At 37.7% G+C, this 9859-nt stretch overlaps 1 protein-coding gene across 1 annotated transcript; it reads right to left on the bottom strand.

Annotated features, from left to right (window-relative positions):
- Positions 1-2709: 2709 nt before the first annotated feature.
- Positions 2710-7974, bottom strand: HELT (helt bHLH transcription factor). Its single transcript, XM_040334109.1, has 4 exons — positions 7591-7974; positions 7347-7451; positions 5970-6066; positions 2710-4526 (listed from the first exon to the last, which is right to left on the bottom strand). Exons 1-4 carry the CDS (start codon positions 7660-7662, stop codon positions 4042-4044), a joined length of 759 nt encoding a protein of 252 aa, XP_040190043.1. The 5' UTR covers positions 7663-7974; the 3' UTR covers positions 2710-4041.
- Positions 7975-9859: the final 1885 nt, after the last annotated feature.

Below are 9859 nucleotides of genomic sequence, written 5' to 3'. Positions count from 1 at the left end.
TTAGCTCCAGAAAAAAAAACACTGCCTGTTTTTTCTTTTCTTCCTTTTTTCAGTTTGCGGATTTAATTGGAAGTGAGCCATACACAACTTATTTTAAGAAAAGAAACAACAAAAAGGAAGAATACAGATAAACCTATTCATGTATTGTGGGAGAAGGGAAAACACGTTTAATCACAATCTGGTTTGAATCAGCTTTCCTCTGATAAGCTGATATAACATTTTAAGTCGTTTTTTGGAAAGCCTAAAGTGTCAGGTTTGACTTTTGCCCAAGACAGAGGAGCTGAGGCAGTTCTGAGATTCCAAATAACGAGAGTATTACAATGCGGGAGTACAATACCCAAAAGTTTATTTCTGCAAGCAATATATTTAGAACTTGAGAGGCTTCCCCTATGGAGGTAAAATTCAAAACATTTGTAAAATGGCATGGGACTTTAGGTGTGCCTCGGTGGGGTTGAAATGACGATCTTTACCACAATTTTAAAACTGCATAGAAAAGCTTTATTCACCATCCATGAATGGAAACCTTAAAAACATATTACAGTCTGAAATAGAGTACAGTTAGTTTACTGTTTGGTCCAGGGTGTGCAGATCCTGGTAGAGTAGATCAGAAGTGTGGCCAATATTCCCCTATGGAGGTGTTGCTGGTAGCAGCCAATCAGGCTCATAGGTTGCTATGGGACGTTTGGCAAGAAAACATTCATCTTTTTATTTTTTTTAATAAAACGTTATGTCTGTGCCATTGACACAGACGGTATTAGTGTTAGAGACAGCCAAGTACCTTGTATTGCCAGGAGGAGGTCAGCATGGCAGCCCACATATTTTTGCAACTTCAGATTTCCTTAACGGTGTCCATTTTATAACCTATCCAACCTGATTTGTCTATAGGGAGTTAGGCTGGGTTCACATATATGCAAATTGGATATGGTTCTCCCCGCATCCAATTCACATGACAGGAGAGCGTGCCCGGCTCTCAATGGAGGCGAGCGGCTCCGGGGGTGGCTGCGGTCCGCATTTGGAAAAGGGTCCTGTGTGTCTTTGGACCTGATTCGCACCTGAATCGGTGAACAGGGATGCACCGGACCCCCTGCTGTGAGCCCTGGCTGCAGCATATGTGAACACAGCCTTATTTATTATACACATACTGACTTTGGCGCATACAAATAATGTGCTCTTTTATACAGGCCACACTCCTTTTGTCATCAGCCAGTTATTATATTAAAAATAAAAAGAAGAACATCCTGTTGAAGCATGACGTTAATTGTTTATATTCAGAAATGCTACAACTGGATGTTACCGAGGTAGCTCATTACTAATCTCATTAATCCTCTATGCAGTACTTAAATCACCATCCCCTCAGCACTTCTAGATTTACCCACAGACCAAAAAAAAATACTTTTTAAAACATATCTTGGTGATAACCTTTCTTATGGATTCATACCTATGTACAGTACATTTATTTCTTAAACCAGTAAAGTATTGCACTGTGTTAGGCATCAATTAATACATAATGTTAGTAGTTTAGAAGTACAAGGTACTGGCTACTTAAGTTATTAAAAATGCAAGCTTATAGGATGCCTTAGATCCCTTCTATAGGCTTTACACATTCTATAAAGCCTGAAGGGAGGGATCCAGGGCATCCCATAAGCGTGTATCTCGAATAACTTAAGTTAGCCAAAAATGGTAATTTTAACTCCAAACTTTCTATATTCATTTTTTGAGACATTTTCAGCAAAGTTCTGGAAATCATATCCCATCTCCTTGCCTTACTACCTCCTGTCTTTCTTTTATTTTCTAGTGGATATGTTTAAGTGTCAATTTATAGAAATATCTCTTAATTTTTTCTATCTTAGGTTGGAAATTACCTAATAGTTAGCTGTAGGAAGCACTCTTACTTTATATTATGTGTATTCTTGAGAACAAGGTTACATTTTATATGCAGTTTTAAGGCAACCTTCAAAAGACAAACCATGCGCATTATATAAAACAAGAGCAAAATACTATATAAATATGTAACCAAACAACAAAGTGCTCAATTACTAGTAGCACTGTGAGAAAGTATCCATAAAAAAACAATAAACGTTCTTAAAAAAAGTCTCATACATATAAAAAGTAATATTACAAAAAAGTCCTCAGTGTACCTACTCAAGTGAATAAAAAAATGAATAATAAAGTACAAACAAGCAAACTACTGCTTGTTCACAAAATACCAAAATTAAATTGAATACATTAAAGTGAAAGTGTTATGAAATGGAGTAAGATAATGCAGAAGTTTATTTTTCCTTTAAAAAAGTTATCCGTATTCAGAAATCAATGGTATTGTTGGATTTATATAAGTTACCAACAATATCACATAAATCTTTGCCACTTTTACTTTTTAAACTTATTTAAACTTATGCTTGTTTAACATAGGTTAGAAAATGAGCACGTTTGGTGTCTTTTATTTAAATCCCTGACATTTTCTCAGCCTCGGGCTGTGTGGAAGCTGTGTAGAGTCAGAGAGCTTGACACGTCTCTGTGTCTGGACAAAGAAAATGATTCCACGGGGCAGCATGCAACGTAAAATTATTATTACATTGTAACATTAATCTGCAAAGTGACAAGACTTAGTAGAAATTATACTTTAATTGGTAAACTGCTGTATGTTCCAAGCGTTATTTTACTTTGGTAGCAAATTCACTTTGTTTAGCATAAATGCAGAGATTCAACAAAAGCTAGACCAGCAGTTTATTGCAAGTAAAAACTTTTATTACAAATCGTACAGAATAAATACAACTACATTTACAACACCTATGTACTTTTACAAAAGAGTTAACATTTTAATAAATTATAATAATCTAATTACAATTTACAAGTATTTACAACAACAATTCATGGAAGCATGCTGATTGATAGGCAAATGGCTATATGAGGGAATAAACAATCTCTCTCAGTCAATGCTGGTCCCCAGTTGAGTCAAATAATTGTCATGTTACTTTTGTGTTTTTTTATGTATGTACACATTAATATCAGACACACTGATAAACATAAAACACTAGACAGGATCAGGCAACTTGACAGATGTACGTTAACAGGACAACATGCTTTGTTAAGCTGAAGTATTGGCTAAAGAATAGCACTGGCTAAACAACTTCATGACCTTGGGGTGTGTTGCGGAGATATAAATACCTGCATGTGATGCAGCTTCCTCCGCAGCTAGAAAATCAGAGTTTGCCCAGCACTGATGGAGAAAAAGGTTATTCTGATAATGGTGTATAAGTGCTGTATGTGTTTGGTGCAGGACTGCCCGCTAACAGTACAGAGGGTCCAATTGCAGGACAAGGTGGGTATGCAGTAGAATAGGGGTACAGTTTTGTATAATTTAAAGGCTAACTAAGGTTTGTTTAGTCTTGAGCTCATATTTTGGGTTTGGTGTTAGTTCTACTGCATGTTAAGCGCTAAAGCCTGGTTTAGGTGTTAGGTGTAAAGGAGGTAAGAGACTTAAAGCTCCCAATAGTTCCAGTGTTGGAAGACTCCCTCCAAAAACTATCAGCGCCAGGACCTTGGTGCTGCCAAGAAATCTTTCACTGATTTAGATATCACATTTTGAAAGACAAGCAGAGATAATACCTAAGACCATGAGTTAAACCTATACACATCCATACAAAATTTTGTTCAAAATGAATGCTTTGTCTATCAGAACAAGGTTTCAGACTTTCTGCCCCAATAAAAAAAAAACAATCATTTGACTATATGAACTCCCAATACTCCTACAGATCCCAACCCCTCCAGCTGACCAGCTGTAGGGAAAAATTGCATGTTTCTGTCACGTTCAATCGTGTGACTGTGGATCTTCTGCCATGCCATCTCACTTTTATAGATAGCCTAGATACCAAATAGTTCCTACTGTAATTTTTACTTTAAGTTAAAAAAATAAAGCAGGCATCTGATTAGCTGCTATACACAGTGCAGAAATATTTATTTATTTTTACTTCATTTTATAGTAATGCCCCAAGAAATGTGACCTTGTGATATCCTAATACTAAGTAAGCACTGACATTAGTGTCACAGAACAACAGGATGCTGTGAGCTGTGCATACTGAAACTATTCGTATGGGAATGTCCCAGGAGACTGAGGTAATGTCTGTCTAGACTCTGCATGGGAGACAAAAAGGTGCTATGTGGGGACTGCTGTGGTGGTGTGCATGGCAGTGGCATAGTGGTTGGACTTGAGAGGTAGTTCAGTGTTGGGCCTCTAGTAGTGCTGTGCCATGAGAATGGGCCCCCTGAGCTCTGTGTGAATGTAGAGTCACCACTGCTTGGGTAATCAGGTGGAGAGGGGGGCAGCTGGCAAGACATGTCTACCTCCTGAAGAGAACTAAATAGTGGCTCCGTGGACAGGTGCGCTTTAGACTGCAAGAAGGCAACAATGCGAGCGTATTTGGTGTCCTTGGTTTCCATCCTTTCCACCGTGGTCAGGTAATGAACAAGATTCTTCATGCACTCGTGGTAACCATAGTGAAAGTAATTGGCAAACTCTGACAGAAGGTCTGTAGGGAGACAATAAGCTAGGTTAGTGCTTTGTGGAGGTTATTAGCTTTACAGTATATGTCTGTACACTTACATACAAAAATATACATCTACTTGATATTTCCCACACTCCCCAATTGTTTTTAATACATAGGTTTGGGGGTGCGTTGCTTTATTTTTATTGCTCTCTTCTTTTTCTGGTCATAGATAAATATGATTGGAGCTGGGCCCAGCAAAACCCTGGCGTATTTGTTAATAAGACACATGCATGGCCAACTAGTCAACCTGATTAACTATGTAACTATGTATATAGTAAAGGTTATCATGTCAGATTTCTTGGATCAGTTTTTTTGTTGCATTGTTAGCTACTGTTTAATACAAGACAGGTACCAGTAAAAGAAATGTGTTAATTATGGCATACTCAATAATAATTCTACTATGTAATCCTATCAATAATGTCCCTAAAATTCATCCTACCCAAATATTAAAGGTTGGAGAATAAAGACTCTATAACGATTTTGCTATGGCTTCATAAGTATTGTTCCTGGTATAAATCCTACCTAAATATTAAAAGTTAGAGGAGAAAAACTCTCTAATAGGTTTTTTATGGTACTTTGACAATAATGTCCTAATATTCATCCTACCCATATATATCGCTAGGGTCACACTACTGCAATATTATTTTGATGCGACTTTCATTGCAATTATGTAGTGCTACTTGGATGCAACTTTGATCCAACTTTAAATAGTTTGTATATTTTATGGGGCCAAAATCGCACTGGAATTGTACTAAATTAGTACAGGAAACTTTTCCAAAATCGCGCCTTGTTAAATCAAATTGATGTGAATGAACACCATTGAAAAACAAGGACTCAAGTCGCATCTGGAATTTCACTAGTGTAAACCAGGCCTAAAGGTTTGAGAAGAAAGATACTCTAATAAGCTTGCTATGGTACTTTGACAATAATGCCCTGGTATTCATCCTACCTAAATAATAAAGATTAGAGGATAAAGATGCTCTAAAAGGTTTCCTATGGTTCTTTGACAATAATGCCCTACTATTCATCCACCTAAATATTAAAGCTTAGAGGATAAAGAGGCTCTACAAAGTTTGCTATGGTACTTTGACAACAATGCCTTACTATTCATCCTATTATTATTATTATCTAAATATTAAAGGATGGAGAATAAAGATCCTATAATGATTCAGCTTTAGTACTTTGTCAGTAATGCTCTAGTATTTATATTGTCCAAAATTTCACACATATTTAGCTAGAGGTATTAATGAACTATATGAAACAAACCACACTGAATTATGCTGCTGTGTTATAAAAAGAAGATTTATTCCAGCATTCTTTCTAAAAAAAAATTTTTTATAAAGCCATACTATTCAACATAAAAAAATAAACTAAGTTCTATGATATTTGTACTGTTATCACTAATATATACAATTATGATCTTACCTTTGTCCCGACCTCTAGGAAAATCAGCAGCATGCAATGCTCTCAAATACTGAACAGTCATTTCCAAAATCTCAGCTTTCTCCAGCTTACCAGAGTTCTGAAAATAAAATAATTTAGTTAGTATATTAAGATTGATGTGTGCTGTCTGACATAGTTAAAGAGCACATAAAATAAACAGCATTCACTAAACAAGTTTAATGTAATTACATATACCAGAGACTGACAGAATTTGTAGCCAACAAAACAAAAATCGTTTATGATATTGTTGACGATTAAGGTGGTGATAAAACATTAAAAGCGTTCTTAAATTACTAAAATATGCTGCTTTACTTGAGACAGCATGATGAACATTTTATAAATTTAATAGGCAATTTTATTTTTAAACAGAACTACTAGTTTAACTTTGTTTTATAGATGTAACATTTCTGAATATCTGAAGTATCACCTCTGCCTGCTTAACATTACAAAAACAGGTTTTAATTAAATTACAGATTATTTTAATAAAAAGACCAGTAAAAAAAAAAAAATCTCCATGACTGTATACAGGATTAATAATGTTTCTTTAAATATGAATGGCAAACTACTGTACAGTGTGACTTGAAATAGAAAGGTGATCTGAAAATGGTTGACCTCATGTTCAGGACAAGTAAATAGTTCAGGTACAACTGTGGTTATGAGATTTTATAGGAGGCAATGCTGGTCATAAACACAGCAAGTTTTTAGAAATTTCAAAACATCAGCTTTTAATTTTGCCTGCCACCAACAACCATGGCTAGGTAAATTTGGCTGCAATTGCTAGAACTTAACTGTGTGTGTGTGTGCGGACAGTGAATGTGAATAGGTGAAATCTGTATGACTTAAGTGAGAAAATGAGTATGATAGAGATGATATCTGTATGTTTTACTAAGGAATACATCTCCACTGCCCAGGGAAAACTTTTTTGAATTTAAAATGTTTTGACACTGTGTAATTTGATTTCTGTAACTGCAGTTAATGTAAGCTATGATAAAAATTGGTTAGATGAAAAAAAAGGGAAAGGTTTAAAAAAAGACAATAAGAATGAAAAAATAGTTAATAGATAAATAAATACTATGAAGTACTGTAAATGGATGGAATCAAACTCTGTGATGGTGTAAAAGTAAAGAACAGATAAAATATTATAGCCCTTGAGTTCAGCTGGACATTTAAACTCTGTATGATGGAATAATATAGTATTGGTGACATAATATGGTAGGGATGAAATGAAACAGTGCTGGTAGAAGTGCACACACAATGGTTGAAATCATTATAGATGAACATAACACTGCATGGGTGATAACATGATACTGTATGGTCTAGGTCACTGTTGATGTACCACACTAGGCAAGTGCCACTGACCTGCTTGGCAAGAGCCATGGGCACCGTCTTCCCAAGCTCACTGAGGCAGCGATTTATCCTGTCTCTTCTCCTCTTTTCTATCACCTTGTGGGAGACTGGGGTTCTCTGGAAATAAACACATGACACATGAATAGACATTGGTGAGGCAGCACGGATAAAGGGGACAGAGCTGTCAGTCCCAACCATTAGTGTATCTGGTACTGAGTAAGAGAGGACTTCCATTGTACTCTAAAACAACACTCACTTTTCTTTCCTTGATTTTTGCTGAGCCCCTAAGTGAGATCATGCAGGCCGGTCTCATCACACCGATGTCCATATTCCTACTGTGTGAGCTGCTCTTGGTGCAATCAGGTAGACTGCGGTGCAGCTCTTCTCCCACCCGGGCTGGGCTTATAAAGCGATCACTTATCAGCACTGTGCATTCAAGGCCTGTGTGGGGATTAGGAGCCGAGAGAATAGGGAGGGAGGGGTGGTCATCCAGGCGAGACAGCCCTAAAACAACACAAATCCCTATGTGTGACTGGGGGCTGGCAGGGGGCACATCAAATTTGTTAATCCACGTGGCCCTTGAGGGACACGTGATTGTGAGCCCAGTAATCAGGGGTGGAAGTAGAGAAGATCTGATGTATGAATGGGCACCTTGCACTGTTCTCGGCTGAGAAATCATCCTGCATGAAGTCCCATATCTAATGCATGGTCAATTCTACCAATGTCAAGTGCTAGCAATGACAAAACTCATGTAAGGTACACCGGGGGCTATTTAGTGAAGTGTATGTGTATTAGTTCCAAGCATATAGCCATGGAGAAGATATGTTCTTATTTTTAAATAGCCCATTATGGCACTGAACTGGAACTTTTATGAGGATGTCATTTTTCTTATCGACCACCTACATTTATGCAATCTATAATCTCAAAATATTTTATTTGGAATAGAAGGCACACACTTTTTTTTTTTCCCGGCGTAAGTACGTTACGCACGTCACGATTCACAAACACGTCGCACCGCCGTAATTTCGCGCAAAGCACGTCGGGAAAATTGCGAACGGAGCATGCGCAGAACGTCCGGCATGGGAGCGCGCCTACTTTAAATGGTACACGCCCCATTTGAATTGGGCGGGCTTGCGCCGGACGTGTTTACGATACACCGCAAGTTTACAGGTAAGTGCTTTGTGGATCGTGCACTAACACTGAAAACTTGCGGCGGTGTAACGTAAACGGGTTACGTTACACGGCCGCAATTGTACCTGAATCTGGCCCTATGTAACTATGTAACATGCAAGTAAAATAAAAAAACAGCATTTTAGCTTGCACATAATTGGATGATAAAATCAGCAGAGCTTCCCCTCATTTCAGATCTACCCCTCAGATTTACAGCGACTGCACTTCCAAGTTGACTTTCAGTGCAATTTCAAGTGCACTTTACACTTGTAGTTTGCACTTGTAGTGCAAAGTGGATTTGCCTTTCGTAAATAACCCCCGATGTGTACTTGTAGCAAACTGAATATTCTCTAATTCTATAAAATAAAGTTGAGCTGTACTCGCTTTTATCATCATGTGCAAAAAAAATCCTATTTTTAATTTCCCTTGTGTATAATTGCGTATTTAAAGCTTCATTCCCTTTACAAAGTGAACAGTCTTTATTCTATTACATAGTAAAAGAGCAGTTCCTTTTGCTCTAGTCCATTATCACTTGTACATTGCCAGGTCACAGCAAGCAATAGTTGAAATGGTTGAATCACTTGAAAAGATATCAGCATGTATGGACAAGTTGCCAATTTTGTATATGTAATCGAGGAGACGGGTTAGGAGTGTGAATATAACTTTGTTGGCTTTTTAGAATTGCAATGAATTGATGTGTTTTCATTATAACCGTGTAAAAAAAAAAAAGGCAAAACAAAATAGTATTTGTGAAAATCTGCTAATTTGCTTGAAAACATTTGCTAGAGGTAAGGTGCACATACAGTCCTCTATCCAGGTTGGGTTTTTAACAGCAAGTTTGGCAATAGGTAGATGTATGATCTAGGCCAGGGGTCTCCAAACTTTCTAAACAAAGGGCCAGTTTACGGTCCTTCAGATTTTAGGGGGGCCATTGGGAGTAGAAAATGTCCAGTGGGAGTAAATAATACCATATCTTTGGTGTCAGTGGGAGGACTAGTTCCCCATCGTTGGTGTCAATGGAAAGAATTGATGGTGTCAGTTGGAGGAGTAGTGCCCCATTGTTGTCAGCAACAAGAATTATGCCCCATCGGAGTTGGATAGAATAGTTTTCCAAGGGCCACATTAAGGCACGCAAAGGGCTGCATTTGGCCCCAGGGCCGTAGTTTGGAGACCACTGATCTAGGGGGTAGCTTAAAGCCTTGCTGATAAAGAGAAATAGAGCACCCAAAGTTCAACACTTTATTCCCTTTTCTCACTGGAAAACTTGGAACTAGACCATTGTACACAATTAGCTGGATTCAGGTAGCCGTGCCTAACGTTAGGCAGGCGTAGCGTATACGCTACGCCGCCGTAAG

The sequence above is a fragment of the Rana temporaria genome, chromosome 1, assembly GCF_905171775.1.
Source record: "Rana temporaria chromosome 1, aRanTem1.1, whole genome shotgun sequence".
Classification (NCBI taxonomy): domain Eukaryota; kingdom Metazoa; phylum Chordata; class Amphibia; order Anura; family Ranidae; genus Rana; species Rana temporaria.
The sequence above is the reverse complement of the archived record's forward strand: the minus strand, read 5'-3'. Positions and strand labels throughout refer to the sequence as shown.

Excerpts from the sequence above, each read along its gene's own strand:
- HELT (XM_040334109.1), bottom strand. The coding sequence starts at position 7,662 with ATGGACATCGGTGTGATGAGACCGGCCTGCATGATCTCACTTAGGGGC. Across the intron at positions 7,452-7,590 it reads CAAAAATCAAGGAAAGAAAA|AGAACCCCAGTCTCCCACAA; the intron begins GTGAGTGTTGTT and ends GTTTATTTCCAG. Across the intron at positions 6,067-7,346 it reads CCATGGCTCTTGCCAAGCAG|AACTCTGGTAAGCTGGAGAA; the intron begins GTCAGTGGCACT and ends TTTTATTTTCAG.